General features: G+C 53.1%; 1 protein-coding gene across 1 annotated transcript in view; it reads right to left on the bottom strand.

Moving 5' to 3' along the window:
• Positions 1 to 20,477, bottom strand: part of NTN1 (netrin 1) — a 173,958-nt gene that overhangs the window by 28,409 nt on the left and 125,072 nt on the right. Inside the window, exons 4-5 of the mRNA XM_018064001.1 lie at positions 10,983 to 11,132; positions 7,831 to 7,884 (exon numbers count right to left, since the gene is read on the bottom strand). Of these exons, the coding sequence (XP_017919490.1) occupies positions 7,831 to 7,884; positions 10,983 to 11,132 (204 nt within the window). The remainder of the gene's footprint in view (positions 1 to 7,830; positions 7,885 to 10,982; positions 11,133 to 20,477) is intronic.

The following is a 20,477-nucleotide window of genomic DNA, read 5'->3' as shown; positions in this document are numbered from 1 at the left end:
TGTGTGATTTCTGTTCCTATGCCAGGATGACACTAAAGTAAATATCCTGTTTACAATATTTAAAAAATCTGGTAGGACAAGTCACCTGTCATCACTTTTCTTTTTCTAAAAAACACTCATAGCTATTCTCACTCATTTATTCTCCTAGCTGAACTTAAGAATCACATTCTATCCAGTTGGAATTTTGGCTAGGATGATGCTAAACTTATAGATTTCAGGGAGAACTGACATTTTACAGTATTGAGTCTTGCCCTCCCAGAACATGGTACGATCTTCCAATTTTTTCTTTAGTGTCCCTTGGGAAATAACCTCTTTTTTATTTCTTTAAAAAAATTTTTAAGTTCAATTTTTATTTTTGGTCACACTGCACTGCATTTGGGATCTTAGTTCCCTGAGGAGGGATTGAACCCAGGTCCTTGGCAGTGAAAATGCAGAGTCCTAACCACTGGACCATGGGCAAATTTCCAGTTTTACCCTTTTTTTTAATATACACTCTGTACTTTTATTGCTACTTTTATTTCTGTGTATTTGATATTTTTGTTGCTATTCTAATTGGGAGACTGTATCCATTACCATAAAAAAAAAGGTATATTCAGTAAACAGTTTCTACAGGCCATTATATGCTTTTCACTGGCTCTGACACAGTTTGTAACCAGGTATCACTGATATAAGAAAAGTTACTGACCTTTGCATGTTAATTCTGTAATGACTTCCCCGGGTTAGTCTTAGCAGTTTTAACAATTTTCAGCTGACTCTCTGCAGACACTTTTTAGCACATAAGGCTGTGAGGAAGTCACCGAGGCCCTGCCCACCCCCACCGCCAACCTATAAGCTGATCCACATGCCCATCTCGCTCAGCTGCCTCGTGACCAAAGGGACAGATCACTGCTAAGTGGTTCTCCCAAGTCCAGACCCTGTGGCCTCAGGCACGCCAGCCACCCCAGCGCCCCACACCGACCAACCACACTCCCAAGGGGCACTTTAACTGGCACCTGTGGGAGACAGTGGCTTTTAACTGGGTGCACCCCCATCTCTACCTTGATTTTAGGGCCCCTGTGGACACACAAGTTTGTCTTCTCTCTTGGTAGGATGTTACCACAAGGTCATGTGTGTGTGACTACATGTGTTCATAGTTCATATATATATATTCATATATACGTGTTTATATATTTAAAAAAATTTTTTAAATTACCCTACACTGACCAACTAGCATGGCTACCGAGAGGTCAAATGACAGGGAGGTTGATGACACTCACAGGGACTTCCCTGGTGGTCCAGAGGTTAAGAACCCACCTGCCGAAGCAGGCAACACTGGTTCAATCTTTGGTCCAGGAGGACCCCACATGCCACAGCCACTGAGCCCTCACTCCAGAGCCCACGAGACGCAACCACTGACGCCCACACACCCTAGAGCCCACGCTCCACAAGAGGAGAAGACACCACAAAGAGAAGCCCGGGCCCCGTGACCAGCAGCTCCACTCACTGCAACTAGAGGAAGCCCAAGGCAGCAACGAAGAGCCGGCACAGCCATAAACAAACACCACCACTCACAGACCTTGAGGCTGGAGTCTCAGCTCACCGACCTCTCCCAGCCTCACTTTCTCCTACTTGAAATCGGGTAATAACACTACCTACTTCACCTAGGTAAATGAGGTGACTAAATGGCTAAGATTTGGGAAGACTGCCAAGCACGGGGCAGGCATTCTGTGAGTGCCATCTCCTTCTCCTTCACTTAGCCGGAATTGCTTCATCTCCACTCCTGAGTCTGGAGCAAACTCTCCAAGGGGCCATACTTATCTGATGGCCGTTGACTCAGATGGCTGATCCAGGACAGCTCCACATCCTGTTTCACCCCATCTCTTGAAATCCAATTAGCAATCAATTAACAGACCTTGTCCTTACAAGTAGTCAGAGCTGCTTCCAGGTGATTGTGGCACGGGATCCCAGCTCCCTACTCCCGCCCCCATGAACTCACAGGTCCATTTCTCCTATACCAGGAGTAACAAGGGCTCCCTTACTGGGACCCAGGGAACCACATGCTTCTCAGACAACCTTAAAAGGAGAAGAGGAAGAGGGCTGTGCAGGCAGATCTTTTCAACATAACTCTAAGCCACACAGCCACTGCTGTACATCCAGAAGGTCACAGAGGACGTCCACCATTTCCTCATGTTGGCTGAGCTATTTCTGCTTGGGGACGAAGTGAGAAGGTACTAAGCAGCCCCCCAGCCTCAGAAGTCTCCCAGTGAACCAAGGATCAGGAAGGCAAGCATGTCGCCCACTGCTGCCCGAGCCCCAGCACCCCGTCCCCAGGGCTCCTGCTCTCCAGTCAGCCCACCCCAAACAAACCAGATCCACTGCACCCTTGCACTCTGACCTCAAAAATTCAACTTTAAAAAAAAAACAAAAAAAAACTGTGGTAAGAACTTCCCTAGGAGTCCAGTGGCTAAGACTCCATGCTCTGAATGCAGGGGGCTCAGGTTCAATCCCTGGTCAGGGAACTAGATCCCACGTGTTGCAACTAAGAGTTCACATAGCCGTGACTAAAGAGCAAAGACCCTGCATGTCACAACTAAGACCTGGCACATAAATTGTGGTAAAGCACATATACAATTTACCATTTTTAAATGTACAATTCAGTAGCATCAATTACATTCACAGTGTTACTCATCACCACTCTCTAGTTCCAGAATCTTCCATCACCCCAAAAGCAATGCCTGTACCCATCAAACAGTCACTCCCCATCTCTCCCCCCTCCCACTCCACGGCAACCACGAATCTACTTTCTATCCCTGAATTTGCTTATTCTGGGCCTTTCGCATAAACATACTCATAGACTATGCAGCCTTCTCAGTCTGGTTTCCTTCACTCAGGATAGTATTTTCAAGGTTCCAGCATTTAAACGCTAGCATTTGCGGTACTAGCACTCAAACTTTCTTCTAGTATTTTCAAGAGTCTCACCCTTGCTGGTACTCCATCCCTTTTTAGGGCTGCATGATATTCCATCGTATGGACATGGCACACGGAGTTTATCTGCTCTGCTACCGGTGGACATTGGGCTGTTTCCACCTTTTGGCTATTGTGAAGTCAAGCCCTTTAACTGGTTTCCAGTCTTTAAGAGGGTGTTATGGTCTGTGAGGAGGCCACCTGGCCTCTGTCTTGGGCAGCCCCACCTGCTTCCAATCAAGGTCTTCCCAAGAGCCCTCCCTCTGCACCCGTCCTCATGTAAACCCACAGTCCCAGTGAGGAACGGAGAGACTTTAGCCCAGCTAAGCCCCTCCCTCCATCTTGCTGTTGTTTAGTCACTAATTTGTGTCCGACTCTTCTGCAAATCCAAGGACTGTAGCTCCCAGGCTCCTCTGTCCATGGGATTCTCCAGGCAAGAATACTGGAGTGGGTTGCCACTTCTTTCTCCAGAGGATCTTCCTGACCCAAGAATCAACACCCCACCCACCCCGACCCCTGCATCGGCAGGCGGATTCTTTACCACTGAGCCACCAGGGAAGCATCTGTATTTTCCATGGCATTCCACTGTTTTTTTTTTAACTGAGCACTTATAAGCCCACTGTCGAACTACAGTCTTTACCCAAGTCATCTCATTTAATCCCCACAATAACCGTACTCAACAGTGTTATCATCACCCAATTTCACAGCAGAGGAAACAAGATCAGGCAAAACTCCCAATTCAGCGCCCTTCACTCCCCCCCACCACCCAAACACCAGCCAATGCCGTGTTCAAGTCTTACCCCCGCCCCGGAAAACCAAAGTCTAAAGCGAGACTAATCCAACCCTATCCAGCTCCAGGTCTAGAAAAACCAAACTGTCTTCCAGGAAAAAACAGAGGTGCTGCTGGGTCCCCAGAGGTGACATCTCGAAGCCCACCCCTATCCCTTACACGCACACCCCCACCCTCTTAAACACCCCCACACCTGGGAGCACCTGACTTGGGGGGGTTGGTGGCTCATGTAGATTCAGCTACCTGGCTCCCCTGAGGGCTGCTGGGGATGGGGGGCCTTGGAAGTTACCCCTACCCCCGGGCTGGGCCGCTGGAGCAGTTGGCAGAGGGCACCACATGGGGCCCCAAAAGGGGTAAGTGCAGCTGGGCTGCAGGGAGAACCCAAGACCAGTTGGGAGGTGGTGGGAGCCCAGGCGTTGGTTGTTTGCTCTCCTACCTCCATCCGGGGTCCAGCTTCCACTTGGATGACAGCCATGTCCCTTCAGACTCGGAGGCCAGCCCAAGCCATCAGCGCCTGGCCTTCTCAGAGGCCACCCTGCCTCTCTCTGGTTTTCTGGTTCCCAAGGCGTCTACATTCTATTTCCGGTGGGGAGGCTCACCTGGGCTTGGTTTACACCAGGGAGAGCAGCAAAGGCTAGAAATCAGGCCCCACCTCCAGCCAGGTGTTAACTATTTACCTGCATCCTCTGCCCACGGGGGCCTGCGAGGCTCGTGGGAGAAGCAGATCACCAGAGCAAGTAGGGGAGCGAGCAGGCGTTGACACGGAAGAAGAAAGCTTAGCAGAAGTTTATTCCTCCCAGAAGACTCAGGGCAGGGAGGCCCAGGACCAGTGGTCCCATCCTTTCATCCTTCAAGGAGGCAGAAAACAGTCTTTGCTCTGTTCAAGGCTTCACAGTCAATGCTGGATCAACCCCAGATCTCCTGGCTTTGAGATAGCGCTTGTTCTGCTAAACCCAGGGGCCTCTACAAACCAAACATGTAGATAGACTGATACCTTGGAGCTAATGCACAGCAAGGGGACGCAGGGGTAGAGGTCTCTACAACTACAAATCAGTGGTTTGAAGTGGGTGGCTCCTTGCCTCCCTTCCTCCCAAAATGGGGTACCAGCTGGCTGAGTGAGCAGGTGGACAGCATTCCCAGAGAGAACTGGCCCTTCAAGGGGATGGGTGGGTTCAGGGTGAGGTTATGTCCATCAGCTTTCAGGACAAATTCTCGGCTTTATTAATTCTCCTTCTTTCCGCAGGCAAAAGTAAACAAGCTTTTCTCAGGCAGCCCAGCATGGAGGCCTTTGCTATTCAAACACTGCAAGAATCGACAGGCTCGGATGGACTGAGCTCCCAGGCCCTGCTTCCCAGGGGGCCCCCTGGCCTCCTGCCCACAACTTCCCTCCTGCTGAGACGAGGCAAGCAAGGCCTTTGTGGTTTCAGACCCCAGAGTCCCAGAGCCCATGATCCGGATCTGGCCCAAGTTCCCTGGGGAGAGCATGAGAGATCCCGGGCATCCGGAGACCCAGAGAAAGTCACAACAGGTCTGGCCAAGGACCCAGCATCTCGACAGGCATCACACTTGCTCACCTAGCCCCTCGGTGGAGGAAGCACTTTGTCAAGAGTGTTCATTGACTGTTTGCTTCCACTGATATTGTGTTTTCCAAGGTCCAGAAGAAAGGAAATAAATAGTAACAAAACCAAAAGAAATGAGAAAACTGAGAATTAGTAAAGTTTTTTCAAAGGAAGATGCTACAACTTAGTTGCCCAGGAATCTTTTGTCTGGTTGAGCTTTATACCAACTTCTCGTGGCCTGTAGAGAAATCTCATGAGTTGTTTTTTGCTACTCCTCTATTCCATTTGCACATTTTGAATTTGGAAGGAAGAAGCCAAAAACCACCACGAGAAACCTAAAGCCAAGGTTGGAAGGACCAGCAAAGTGGGAGACGAGAGTGAGCGACCATGACGATCTGCCTTGACCTTGCATGGGCTGTGTTCTCAGCCCGAGGAGCTCATCCTGGTGAGCTTTGCTGGGGCTCATGTCACAGCAAAAGCAAGAAGCAGGACTCCATGACCTGAAAGTGTCTTCTCGATTCTCAACTGCTCTGAAAGTGAAAGTTGCTCAGTCGTGTCCGACTCTTTGCGACCCCATAGACTACACAGTCCATGGAATTCTCCAGGCCAGAATACTGGAGTGGGTAGCCTATCCCTTCTCCAGGGGCTCCTCCCGACCCAGGAGTCAAACCGGAATCTCCTGCATCGCAGGCGGATTCTTTACCAACTGAGCTATCAGGGAGGCCCAGGAGCTGGATGAACTGGGGTTGTCCCTCTGAATCTGTTTTTTATCAAAGAGTGTCCTCACAGGCACCCATGATGCTGTTTCCTCCAGCCCCTTCCCAGCACAATTTCTCCTGTAAGTGTCCCTGAGACTCAATCAAAGGTGCTGAAGACCCAGCAACCTAAGTCCATTATGTCTTTGGTTCTCCCCAGTGAGGCCTCCAGCACTCCCTGAAATTTTCTGGCATTTCCTCTTTGAGGGCCGTTTGGTGACTATGAATATCCAAGTTCTGAATCCATTTTCTCAAGATCCCAGGGACTGGCCGACACTCGACACAATCCAGTCTATTCTAAAGCATTCAGGTGATCACACGGGTACCCGGGCCTCCCCCACAGGCCAACCAGGAGAGGAGCAAAGGGGGCCCCCGAGTTGACTCTGAGGTCCCCTGAGGGCCCCACTGTCACCATTCTTGCCCCCCATGCCCACTCCTACTCCAAGCTGTTGTTTAGTCACTGAGTTATGCCCATCTCTTTCGAGACCCCACAGACTAGTCCACCAGGCTCCTCTGCCCCTAGGATTTCCCAGGCAAGAATACTGGAATGGGTTGCCATTGCCCTCTCCAGGGGAGCTCCCAGAGCTGGGGGCTGAACCCGTGCATCCTGTGCCTCCTGCACTGGCAGGTGAATTCTCTACCACCGAGCCACCAGGGAAGCCCCCTACTCCAAGCACCGGCACACAAAAGCCCCATGTGACCCCAGGCCCACGGCACTGGGTACAGCCTGACCTGCTCTCCACCTGGGGTGCCCTCCAGCCAGGCTGGAGCCCTCTCTGTGCCCAAAGCCAGGGTTGGGTGACGTCCATGGGCCCTTTCTCACAGTAATATTTCTAAATGCAGAAATAAAATCCACAAGACTACAAAGGAAACTAATCAATACTGAAATACACTTACCCAAATATTTTCAAAACCCCAGATTTATGGTACAGTGATGTAATGTATGTGTTTCTTTATTAATGATTATAAATCAAGATCCCACAGCAGGGCTGGTAACTTTCATCATTTTTAAGCAATTAGCAAGCATAAATAATATTTCATGATACCGGCACCAGCTCTAACATGATGTGAAAACGGCTGGGATTTCTGCAGGTGGCCAAATCTCCGATGTTGCTGACCCGGCTGTGGTTTGTGGCCCACCTTTGCAATGGAGGAAACTTCTTTTTTTTTTGGCCACACAGCATGCAAGATTTTAGTTCCCATCCAGGGATAGAACCATGTCCCCTGCAGTACAGTGTTGAGTCCAAACCACTAGACCACCAGGGAAGTTCTTTTTTTTTTTTTTTTTTCCTTTCTTTTTGGAAACTCTTGATTTCAGTTAGAGGGAAGGGACAGTGAGAGCGTGAGTCTCTTCCTGTCCCGATTCACACCCCTCCTCATTCTGTTTGTGGACCCCAGTGCTCTAAGAATGTCCTTTCCATCTCCACCACCATTCCTTCTCTGCAAGAAGGAATTTACAGGACCCTGGCTTGGATGGCCCTGGGCTAGAAGACAGCTTCTTCCCCTCGCTGGCTGAGCAGGAGGACCACGGCTTTGAGGGTCTCAGGCTTGGAAGGCAAGCTAGCCCTAAGCACTAATAAAGGCCCCTCCCCTTTATTCTTAGAAGAGACATCATTGCAGAAAATGCCATGTGGCTCCATCTTGCTCAGTGCAGCCCAGGGGAACCACTGATACCAGCCAGCGCCCCAGTGGTGGCCGGGGAGTCTGGCCCCTCTAACCTCCCTTCCCCAGCCCCCAGCGCACCCCACAGCAAAAGAAGGAAAGCAGCAAGGCGACCGCTTACCTTCGGGCTCCTCCATGCTGCTGGCTGCAGTGGTCGGCGGTGCCACAGGGATCTCTTTGTGGGGTTCAGGATGGAGGGAAAGGGAAACAAGGTCAGAACACGTTATTTTTGACCTTAGAGAAGAAAAAGCACAGTGCAGATTCCTCCCAACCTCCCTGGGCCCTCCCTCCTGGTCCCATTCTTCACCCCGGGAGATGACGGTCAGGGAGGAAGGGAAAGCCTGGCATAGGGGCCAGACCACCCTGTTCTCGGCTGGAAGCTGTCCCTCCAGCTGGCAGAGACTGGAGGAGGGGAAGGCAGGACTTTGCCCCCTCTGCTGTCTGTGTGCCATCTACTCATCTTGGGGCCAGGGGCAGACAGAGAGGTCCTTAGGCCCCCCTTATTCATCATCAACAGACTCTGAGCTCAGGCTGACCTTGACTCATGGGTGGGGAAGGTGTCTGTGGCATGTGAGGGTGCTGGGGGGTGTTTTCCACATGCAAAGAGGGGTCTGCACTCTGGCCTAGGTTCCCACAGGCTCACACCTCAAGAGCTAAGGTGTTTTCTTAGCAGGGAGAACAGACTGACAATACAGAAGACTGCAGGGCCAGAGAGAAGTGTGCTCTACTGGGGCCATTCCTCTCCTACTGAAAACGGCAACGCATTCCTACAAGCTCCAGTTCTGGGCTCAGAAAAGGTGAGGAGCTTCAGCCAGTCTCTAGGAAAGACCCAGACTTCACGGCTCCAGATTCTCTTTCTAGTCAGGGCCAAACCAAGAACCCAAACTCCCTGAGTGGCAGGGAGTCACCTCCCCGGCTGAGTGACCGTATGAATGTGGAGTCACAGACACCTCCACGAACCCCACTAATTTTGGCCACCACCTGACTGCTAGGGGTTAAGATCTCCCTTGGACCCCCTCCTCCCAGACTCTAGATCAGCTGCCACCTGGGTCCTGGGGGGTAGTCAAGATGGAAAACTCGGGCCTGGGGGCAAACCTGAGGGTCACCCGCAGAAGCCAGCTCTGCACCTTCAGAAGCAACAGGCAGAGGGCTGGCCCTCGATATGGTGCCGAACCCCTACTCTCGGTTTATCATCGACAGCAAGCTACAGGTGCCCTGTTACAGCAGCTCATTAAGAAGCTGGGCTCCCTCTTGAGTCTTCATGAACTACTTAGCCCCAGCAGGAACATTCCAGAGGGAAATCCAGACAGCCCAGCCTAATCCTGCAAATCCAGGGAAGGTGGCCATGGAGCCACCCTGGCTGCCCGAGCCCCACTCCTCGGGCCTGGCTCTAGGACGTGAGTAGAGGGCCCCATGGCTCCCAGAGCTGTGATCAAACAGACACAAGCGTCCAAGGTCCTGTCTGGACACCTGAAACCCAGTGCCAGCAGGAAGAGCTCACAGAAATCCCAGGATGGAGATCCCAGGTCTCTAGGTGGTTGGCAGTGACGCTCACCCCCGGCATCAGCCCGTCCTTTTCAAGAGGAAGGGAAAAGGTACAGAGCGTGTTGGAAAGCGGGATGCTTTCTCATCTCCCAAGGTTCCCATCCCTAATTCTGAAAAATCAGCTCCACTTCCAGGCCTTTCCCCTCAAGGATTTGAAAGGTTGCTCCCAGCCACTCTGGGAGCGCGACAGCTCCTGACTCCCCCTCGCAGGGAGACCGCGTTTGCTTCCCCTACGTTTTCACAAGCTCGGATGGCGGGGCCGATCTCCTCCCAGCTTTCTAAAAATGGTCAGTTTTCTGGAGGGCCAGAAGAGAAAGATACTCGCAAGCTGTGAGACCCGGACAATTAGATGTCGTGAAAACCATCTCAACCTGCTCCACCCTGGATGGACACAGGTTCAATTTCCCGTGGTTTAGATTTGCGGTATCCGCTGTTACCATGGCAACATCTTCTGGTCGTAAGACCTGCTGGAAGCCACGCAGCCTGGAGTGTCCTGGACATGCAGCCACACTCAAGTCAAGTGGATGAGGTGTGGGATGCTGAAGACTCCCACCCAGTGTGGGGGGGAGCGGATTCCCTGCAAGATCCAGGGTCCACTCCAAGGACCCCAAGCAGCTGCCTGGCCCCCAGCCTCCTGCTCTGCTTCATGTTGTTTGTTCCAAGACCCTGGTATCTGACCTGAGAAGCTGGTGCCCACCAAGAGCTAGAGGACACTGAAAACCATAAAGCAGGGGTCGGCTGACTTCTCCAGCAAAGGACCAGCTAGGAAACGTTTTGGGCCCTGCAGGTCACAGGGGCTATGTCGCCACTACTCAATTCTGCCGTCACAGCCCCAAAGTGGCCACAGGCAGTCCGTGAACAAGTGAGCCCGGCTGGGTCCCATTAAACTTTATTTACAGACGCTGAACTTTTCCTTTCATATCATTTTCACATGTCGTAAATTAGTAATCTTTTAATTTTTGTTTTAATTATTTTTAAAAGGTTTTTTAAAAAAAGCCCAGCCAGCCACACAAAACCAGGCAGTGAGCCAAATCCCCAGGCAGGGTGTGCTAAGCCCTGCTCCGGAGAGGCAGCCTTGTGCTTGGGGTCTGCCTCAGAGGCTGGGGTTCGCTCCTCCTTCGTCCTCCCTTCTGAGTTCAGGTCAGCCCTGTATTCAGAATCAAACAGGCCGAGGCTAGGGGCTAGTGCCCACCCAGGCCCCTGGCATCCACCGGAGCTAAACCTCTGCTCATGACACCTCTGCAGTTTTAACATGTTAAAGCTCTCCCAAGCCAAGGCCCTGAGCCACCCCTGATCTCTCCCCAAGTTCCAGCAACTAAGGGGCTGACCACTAGCCTGCAGGAGCCTCTGGAACCCTCAGAGATGCTGCCATTCTTCCTAAAGGCCACTGGTCCCCACCTGGAGTCCGTTCTTTCTGCTCTGAATCTGCCAGGGCAGAGGGGCCTAGAATTCCCACAGCAGCAGCCTCTGATCCAGACCTCACTCCCAGCCCAGGCCCAGGGCCAAGGTGGATACGGGAAGAGGTGGACATGCTTCCTCTGGCACCCTGGGAGCAGGAGACTGTCAGAACAGAGCCATGGATGGGCCGGCTCTGCTGAGACTTCCATAGGCTTGGGGGTCTCACACAGGGCCCCAGTGAGTGCAAAGATCCACCTCAATGAGTACTGGCCCCCAGACATGGGTGACCCTGAGCCCCCACGTGGCCAGAAGGAGGGGCGCCCCGCATACTTATGCAGGGGGCGATGGGTGAGCGGCTCTGCTGGTAGCCCTTGGCGCAGCGGTTGCAGGTAATGCCGGTCACGCCGTCCTTGCAGGGACACTGGCCCGTGGTCTGGTTGCACGTCTTGCCAGCGGCGCCCACGGGGTGGCAATCGCAGGCTGTGGAGGACACACAACAGAAGGCGTGAGAGGGTGGGAGTGACCAGAGCACACCCTCCTCCGAGGCCCTCCCCACCTAGCGGCACCCTCCCAGACCCCACCCCACGGGAAGAGCTGAGCCGGGTGTGAGGGGCCAACCTGCACACATTCCAGAAGCTCTGATCACTGACCACCTGCCTGCCTGGAGACAGGAAACGAAAATCAGAATGGACCAACCGGAAAGGATAGTCCGGGCAGAGGAGGCAAGTCGGGGTACCCTTCTGAAGGCCCAGGAGGAACACCTCACAGCCCGTGGCTGAGTGGGAGGGTAGGAGCCAGATTTGGGGGCACACCTGCCCTTGACAGGCTGCTTTGTGCCCTTTTGCTCCTTTGCCCCCAGCCAGCTCCTAGCGTCCATGCGTCCTTGCTAACCTCTGGGTGGGAGGGACAGGGTTTGGGGCCTGATGGAGCCCTGGGATTTGCCAGCTCAGAGGGAGTTAGCAAGGAGTGTCCCTCCCAGGGCTGTTGCCCCACTCTGCTCTGTCCAGCCAACCTGACTGGCAGGCAGGCAGTCTGAGATGCAGGCTTCTGGATCACAAAACCCATCAACTGTAGCTCCAGGAAGGGTCACAACTATCCTTCACTTAAAGGCCCTGATGAAACTTAAAAGACTTGGAGGTGAAGGAACCCCTCAGGGCCTTGCAGAAAAGGACTGGCCAAGCTGGGAAGTGCCACGAGGCCCTGGTTCTCAGTTCAGGTGCTGCTGTATCCCACACCCCTCCTCCAGGTTTGCAATGGGCTGAAGAGCTGCGGTTGCCCACCCGTCACACTGCACCCAAGGCTCCCTCCCTATTTCCAGGACCCAGTGACAAAATAGCCAGAGGAGTTTAAGGGGACACGCCCCTATTATGGACTGAATGACTGCATCCCCCCTGCACATTCATATGTTGAAAGCTAACCCCCATTGTGATGGCATTAGGAGGCAGAGCCCTTGGGAGGTAGTCAGGTAGACATGGTCACGTGGGTGAGACCCCATGTCTCTTACGTCTCCTGCATGAGCATGCAGGCTCTTAACCACTAGTGTCACCTGGGAACTCGATGCCCACTAACTCCACGAGGCTTGAGCAAGAACTGTGGTATCTGCAAACACAGGACACCTGCCTCCCCGGACCTAGGCAGTGGACTCAGCGTGGGCAGAGAAGGGGAGGCAGGAAGGAGCCCAGTGCCCTCGCCCACTCCCCTGAGGTCTCCCTGGCCCTCCCCCCAGGGAAGAGAAGCCTGGAGAGGGTGAGCAGCTGTCTGCAGGAGGCGACCTGCTCCAAGTTCACTTGGTGCCAGAGCTGCTCTGTTTCTATTCCAAATGGGAAAAAAGTATCCAAGGGAATAAGTGAGAGCAGCGCTCCCTGAAGAGCTACACTAACTCCTCCCGAGCGGTGCCGCTCAGCATGAGGGCGCCAGGCCGCGGGTGAAGACCCGGCCTCTCCCAGCTGGCCAGCCTCGGGCCCAGGAGGGGCTCAGGAGAATTAGGAAGAGGAAGGCGGAGGGCCAAGGGTGCAGAAAGGACAGGAATGTGAGGAATTGCTTGTTGAAGTTGTGTCTGGACACGTGAGAGCTTCTGGAAACACTGGGAGTATGGGTCTGGGGGAGGAGGGGGCACGGGGCGGGGTGCTTCAAGCCAGGTGAGGGGAGGGCAGGGGACAAGGCCTAGGGGAGGAAATGGGACTGTCCCAATCCCGCCCCTGTGAACAGCAGCAAACCTTCTATTAGAAACCTCTGTCAAATCTATCCTAAATTCATTTCCCAATGTTTTTTTCTTCTTCCTTCTTTTCTTTCACTTGGCCCCGAAGCGCACTGTGGATGATGCTATGAAGAGGGGATGGCTGGAAGTGACCAATGACCTTAGATCCATCCCTGTGACAGGAAGGGCGATGGGCCACGGTGGCCTCTCTGAGCTGGCCTGGTGACAGCAAAGGGCCAGCACAGGCCCCTGGCGTCCCGAGCCCCTGGTGCAGGCGTGGGCACCACCAGGCGGATATGGACTCCCCAGGCTCCTGCCAGCTGACCTCCCTTGGCCAGCTTCGCAAGCCTGCTGGTAATCCTGAAACCCATGCCAAGACATCCTCCCCTCCATGCTGACGGAACACAGCTGCGTGCCAGTGACTTCTGGGCCTTGGACTCGGCCGCGAGGGGGTCACCAAAGGTTGCATGGTCACTGGAGGGTCCCAGCCAAGTCACCCACAGGCCCAGGTCATCTTCACTGAGGCAGAAGCTGGCCGAGAGCAGAATCTGGGGGGAGCAGAGTTCACTGCCCTCACCTGAGGCCTCTCAAAGCTGGGGACCCCTCAGGCCCCTGTGGCTGGTGAGCTGGCAGGGAGGAGCTGGGTGCCCGCTAAGATGGGCAGAGCGGAGGGCCAAACTCGGTGATGGCAGGGCAGTGTGTCTGCTTCACGGAGCAGGCACGCCCTTAGGCCTAGCCTTTGGTTACAGGAGAGGGCTCTTTGCTGTGCAGTTTCCAAATCATTCTCTCAAGATCTGCAAAGACTGCGAGCAACTGGCCCTTGGTCTGAGAGAAGCAGCGGGCTGACTGTGCTTCACGCAAATCACTGTTACAGGAAGAGAAGTCAGCAGAGTCCCAGAGGGTCCAGGCGGAGGGGTGGGTGGCAGTGAGTGGGAGGCTACTCAGGTCACTGCCATGGTGGGGGGACCATCCTCAGAGGTGGGGCACTCCTGCAACACAGCCCTGCCACTTGGACCCCTGAGCACGTCCACACCCCCACATGCCGTCCTTCTGGTCCTCGCACCAGCCTGTGAAATTAGCATGACTGTACCGAGACCAGGAGTGGAGAGACAGAAAGGGCCTGATCTCTTGAGCATGTCACTGAGGGCCCTCGCCCTCTCCCGTGTGTCCCCCTCCACCTCCCATTCTGCAAGGAGAAATACACCCTTCCCTGTTGAAACCAAGGCCAGGTGGCATCTCTTACGTGCGGTCAAATGCAGCCCCAACACAGACACTTGCATTGCACTCCCTCTCAATTCACAGCCTAATGGCCCAAAGCAAAGACTTTTCCTCAAACCCCATGATTATGGAAAGCTAAGTTATATCTTCTGGGCAAAGAAGGATGAGCTTCAAGGTGTGGGGAGAACTGATGAATCACAACAGCCCACAGTGGGTTCTCTACAATGTTGGACAAGAGAATCCAGCTAGTAATGCCCACAGGAAGAGGGTCTGAGCTGCCCACCGGTTACACAGGAGACTCCAACCCTGGTCCTTAGAAAAAGCCAAAGGGATTGTGCTGTATCGCCCAAAATCCAAAACACACCCAGATGCACAAACACACATAGATTCCTACAACTCTCAGACACGCAGGCACACACAGCACCACAGGGGGCAGGGGAGAGGATGAGGGCAGGCTGAGCTGGGAGGATGTGGACGTGCGCGAGTAGAAGTCTTCTCCTTGGCGGGGGGTCTGGTGAAAGGGACAAAGTCAGAGCCTCCCAGATTCTTCCGAGAACAGGCTCTGGGTCAGAATGTCTTCTCCTGCAGGAAGCCCGATTCGGTGACTCCCGTTTCCCTGGATGTCAGCCACTCCGCTCAGAGGAGGTCAGGCCCTTCCCCAGCAAGTCATCATCTGCACGCAGCAGGCAGAACCTGGCCCTGGGAAACAACCCACCAGAGAGTTTTTCCATGAAGAGGAAGGTGAGACCAGGAGGAAGCCCAGGGCCCTGAGAAGGCGGCCGGATCAGGTTTCTCATGAACACATGGGCTGGATGGTAGCCCGATGCAGAGAAGCCAGACTGTCCTTGCTTGGGGTCATCAGCCAGATACGAACCGCTAAAGACACACAGATGGTTTCAGATGGGTGTCAAGAGACCCAGGTCTGATCCTGCCCTGCCAGCAATGCAGTGTGACCCTGGGCTAGTGCCTTGCTCTGAGTCTCAGGTAGCTCATCTCTAAGGCCAGAGGTTTATACTTGCACTAAAGTTGCTTCCAACTAAACAGGCTAAGATCCAGGGCAGTGTTCTGTCCCCTGGGACAGTCACCCCCACTGCTGCAGTCCACTGCAGTGTCCCAGCTCAGGGGAGCAGGACATGCTCCTGCTGTACACCAGGCCCTCGCTCCACACCCGTGCGGCACCCTGCCCGACACCATGAACTGCTGCACTGGGCTGGACTCTTTGAGATCTGTGTTGTCAGCTATGAGAAGTGCACTGGGGTTACCGAGGGGCCCCACAAAGCTGACCCGCAAGGCAGGCAGCCCTGATCCTCCTCTGTGGTGAGGCCCCTGTCCTGACTCCTGGCAACCCCGGATCTGTTCTCAGACCCTAGGGCTTCGCCTTTGCAGAATATCTTATTCTGGGATTTATGGAGGTGCAGGATGTATGGTCAGAGAAGGCATTGGCACCCCACTCCAGTACTCTTGTCTGGAAAATCCCATGGACAGAGGAGCCTGGTAGGCTGCAGTCCACAGGGTCGAAAAGAGTTGGACAGGACTGAGCGACTTCACTTTCACTTTTCACTTTCATGCACTGGAGAAGGAAATGGCAACCCACTCCAGTGTTCTTGCCTGGAGAATCCCAGGGACGGGGGAGCCTGGTGGGCTGCCGTCTATGGGGTCTCACAGAGGTGGACACGACTGAAGCGACTTAGCAGCAGCCACAGCAGGATGTATGGTGGATGGAATCATACAGCAGGTAATCTTTTAAAATTGGCCTCCTTTATGCCCAGTGCATCTTCCCAGGTGGCGCTAGTGGTAAAGAATCCACCTGCCAATGCAGGAAATGTAAGGGACATGGGTTTGTTCAATCCCTGGGTTCAGAAGATTCCCTAGAGCAGGAAATGTCAATCCATTCCAGTATTCTTGCCTGGAGAATCCCATGGACAGAGGAGCCGTAAGGTCGCAAAGAGTCGGACACAACTGAAGCAACTTACCACACACATATGCCCAGTGCATTGAAATGCATCCGTGTTGCCAAGTCAGTCAACAGCGTGTCCAGTTGCATCACTGAGTAGATTCCACAGTACAGACATACCACTGGTTGGTTGACCATTCACCCACCAGAGCACAGTTGGGCTGTTTCCAGTTTTTGCCAGTTGTGAATAATGCTTTTATCAACATCCATGTGCCGTTTTACCCACTCCAGTGTTCTTGCCTGGAGAATCCCAGGGACGGGGGAGCCTGGTGGGCTGCAGTCTATGGGGTCACACAGAGCCGGACACGACTGAAGTGACTTAGCAGCAGCATGTGCCATTTTTTGTGTGAAAGGAGATTTCATTTCTCTGGGATAAACATCAAGAGGAAGCATTGCTTGGTATTATGGCAGCTCTATGCTTCACTTCTCCCTGGTGGCTCAGCGGTGAAAAATCCACCTGCCAATGCAGGAGACTCAGGTTCTGTTCCTGGGTTGGGAAAATCCCCTGGAGAAGGAAATGGCAACCCACTCCAGTATTCTTGCTCGGGAAATCCCAAGGACAGAGAAGCCTGGAGATCCACAGTCCATGGGGTCACAAAGAGTCGGGGCACAGCTTAGCGACTGAACAGCAACAGTGGGTGGGTGATGGCATCTCGCCATGGCTCTAGTCTACATTTCCCTAATGCAGAAGAGTGACGGTTGAGGCATTTATCCATCATCCCTGTATCTTCACCGAGTAGCTCTGCTCAAGTACTCTGCCCCTTTCTAGCTGAGTGGTCAGTATTGCCTAATTGTGCAGTTTTGAGAGTTCTCCACATTAGCTGGATTCAAGTCCTTGGCCAGATATGTGATGCACAAATACGTCCCCCTGTCTGCTCCTTCACAGCAGAAGCTTCTTACGAGGGACGCCATGAGCATCAGTCTGGTCACTGACCCTTAGCCTTACTGGCGGCCTCTGTGGCTCTCAGAACTGGCCCTTCCTTTACCTCCCTTCTGACCCAAAGCCTTCCAGCCCTTTCCTGCTCTCAGGCATGGGTTCCGCTCCTCGCTGTCCCCATGGCTGTTTGCCCCTGAATCCCAGGTCTCATCTCACAGTCCATCCCATCCTCAGACAGGTCCTCACGGGATGCCTTGCAAAGCAGCCTCCCCTCCCCACTGCCAGTTACACTATTTCCAGCTTATTTATTTCCTCCATGTAACTCACCACAATCTGTAATAATCCTCTGCTTATTGTTTCTTCTTTATCATCAACCTCCCTCCAGAACACAAGTTCCAGAGGAACGTGTCTGTGCTGGTCACCACTGGACCCTAGTTCCCATGTGGGGCAGGAGACCCATGGATATGGGTTCAATTAGTGCACACACTCAGGGCCACTGTGTCGCCCTCCCTGCGGGAAGAGGCTGTTTCATGGACCCTGAATCTGGAGGAGAGGAGGAGGGACGCGCAGGAAAGACCCTCCCCTCACATCTGAGATCACTGGCAACCACAACAACAAACACTCCCCACTTCCAAATTCTCTGTGCTAATGAGGGACGAGGATAATTTAAATCCACAAGTAATCCACAAACTTCATCTCAGCTCTTTGTCCGCTCCTCCTAGGCTCTGCTTTTCTTTCTCCCAGAAGTTGCTGCTGCTGCTGCTGCTGCTAAGTCGCTTCAGTCGTGTCCGACTCTGTACGACCCCATAGACGGCAGCCCAGCAGGCTCCCCCATCCCTGGGATTCTCCAGGCAAGAGTACTGGAGTTGGGTGCCATCTCCTTCTCCCGCCAGAAGTTGCTAAGGAGGCACAAAAGAAGACACATTTCAAGTTGCACAACCTCTCTTTCCCCCGCCACTTTTGGATGAAGGTGCAGGCAGCAGGAAGTGGAAGGGGGAGCCCCGGCATCCCAAACTGGGTTATTTGACCCTCTGTGATCTATTAATAGTTAACTACAGTCTTCCTGCAGCTGATTTACAGGTGAAAGTTTCAGATGTGTGTGTGTATACAGATGGGTGTGTGTGTGTGTGTGTACAGATGGGTGTGTGTGTGTGTATACAGATGGGGGTGTGTGTGTATACAGATGGGGGTGTGTGTGTGTACAGATGGGTGTGTGTGTGTACAGATGTGTGTGTGTGTACAGATGTGTGTGTGTACAGATGGGTGTGTGTGTGTGTGTACAGATGGGTGTGTGTGTGTGTACAGATGGGTGTGTGTGTGTGTGTACAGATGGGTGTGTGTGTGTACAGATGTGTGTGTGTGTACAGATGGGGGTGTGTGTGTGTACAGATGGGTGTGTGTGTGTGTGTGTGTATACAGACGGGTGTATGTGTGTGCGTGTGTACAGGTGGGTGTCTGTGTACAGATGGGGGTGTGTGTGTGTACAGATGGGTGTGTGTGGGTGTGTGTGTGTACAGATGGGTGTGTGTACAGATGGGTGTGTGTGTGTGTGTGTGTGTACAGATGTGTGTGTGTGTGTGTGTGTGTGTGTGTGTGTGTGTGTGTGTGTGTGTTGCCTGCATGCACTGGACGCACAGAGCCCAGCAGGCAAGCAGAGGCTGGATGGTGGAGGAGGTGCCAGAGCACCCGGGTGACCAACAGTGGCGACCAGCTCGGGCCTTGCATCTGCCTTTCAGCTCGAGGGCCCTCAGATGCCGCGGATCCTTCTTCGTGGCACTTTCAGAACCACACCTGGACACACCCAACCCGTCCCCATCTTCTCCGCTGAGCCCCCGACCCCCACTCCTGCCTGCAGCTGCCAAGCACCCAGCTCTGCTGTTCCAGCCGTTTATCAGTTTTGCTCCCAGTATCGAGGGTGTGAAACAGCATTAGGGCAAATTCCTCGGGCCCTGTGCAGTCTGGTGGGAATCAGCTTTCAAGTCCACATGAGGGTTAAGCCCCTCAAATGAGAGGGGCCAGCTGTGCTAGGTACCACGCTCATGGAAAGAACTAAGGCCGCGGGCAGCCTGAGCGATGGTCTCCACATGGTGTGCGTGCTGACAGTAACAGCAGCTCTGGTTACTCACTTTTCCTTTGCTTGTACCAATGATTGTAACAGTTCCTGGTGTGGTGTGCACGCTGTGTGCCAGACACCTCCTCTACATCATCTCACTTAATCAACTCTGTAACACTTGGGATGAGGGACTATTATTATTGTTGTTGTTGTTAAGTTGCTCAGTCATGTCCGACTCTTCGCTAACCCATGGACTGTACCATACCTGGCTTCCCTGTTCTTCACTATCTCCCAGTGTTTGTTCAAACTCATGTCAATTGTGTTGATGATGCCATCCAACTGTCTCATCCTCAGTCATCCCCTTCTTCTCCTGCCCTTAACCTTTCCCAGCATCAACGTCTTTTCCAATAAGTCAGTTCTTCGCATCAGGTGGCCAAAGTATTGGAGCTTCAGCACCAGTCCTTGCGATGAATATTCAGGGTTGATTTCCTTTAGGATTGATTAGTTTGATCTTCTTGCTGTCCAAGGGACTCAAGCGTCTTCTTCAGCACAATTCAAAACCATCAGTTCTTTGGTGCTCAACCTTCTTTACGGTCCAACTCTCACATCCGTACATGGCTACTGGAAAGGCCACAGCCTTGACTAGATGGACCTTCGTTGGCGAAGTGATGTCTCTCCCCTGATATCATTTCAATGCGTATTTATCTGGCTGTGCTAGGTCTCAGCTGCATCACTCGGATCTTGGATCCTCTCTGGCAGCATGCAGAGTCTTTAGTGTCAGCATGTGGGATCCAGACCCCTGACCTGGGATTTAACCCGGGCCCCCTGCACTGGGAGTAGGGAGTTTTACCCACTGGGCCACCAGGGAAGTCCCAAGAAGGGACTGTTATTATCCCCATTTTCAGATGGGAAAATTCCTAGCCTGGGGCTAGGGACCACCTGCTGCTCTTCTGGTAGCAGAAGTTCCATCCCAAGTAATGTCCCTGTTAAGGGGGGGTGTGGGGGAGAAACAAACATCAGGAAGCTTTTCTGCTCAGACTGGGGACCCCTGGGGGGCTACAGGTCCACTGTTGCCCACGGCTTCCGAGGACTCAGGCACGTTCTCAGCGGCTTGCGATGAGCCATGGTGACTGTGAACTTGAAGGGGGCAGGGCAATGACGGCAAGAAACAGGCCGCTCTGAGCCGGGCGGGCGCTGGATGCGGTGGGTAATTTCTCTGTTCTCATCACAATTCAGTTCACGGGAGACTCCCGGAATGTCTTTATCCATCACAGATGGTTTGAGGAGATGATAAATTAATATCGTTTAAAGGGAGGCCTGGCTGAAATGGTTAAATGGTAACGTCTTCTTTGCTGGCTCTAAAGAGAAAGAGCCCCCGAGTCCATAAAGAAGACAAACGGTAAACAAAACCGCCTATCCGTCTTGACAGATTCCAGGACGAGTATCACTCACACACCCTTCTGCAGAGAAAGGGGAGAAACTCATCTCGTCTGACTTTGTATAGGACAACAGCCCAGGCCATAATG

Source organism: Capra hircus, chromosome 19 (assembly GCF_001704415.2).
Source record: "Capra hircus breed San Clemente chromosome 19, ASM170441v1, whole genome shotgun sequence".
Taxonomy (NCBI): domain Eukaryota; kingdom Metazoa; phylum Chordata; class Mammalia; order Artiodactyla; family Bovidae; genus Capra; species Capra hircus.
The sequence above is the reverse complement of the archived record's forward strand: the minus strand, read 5'-3'. Positions and strand labels throughout refer to the sequence as shown.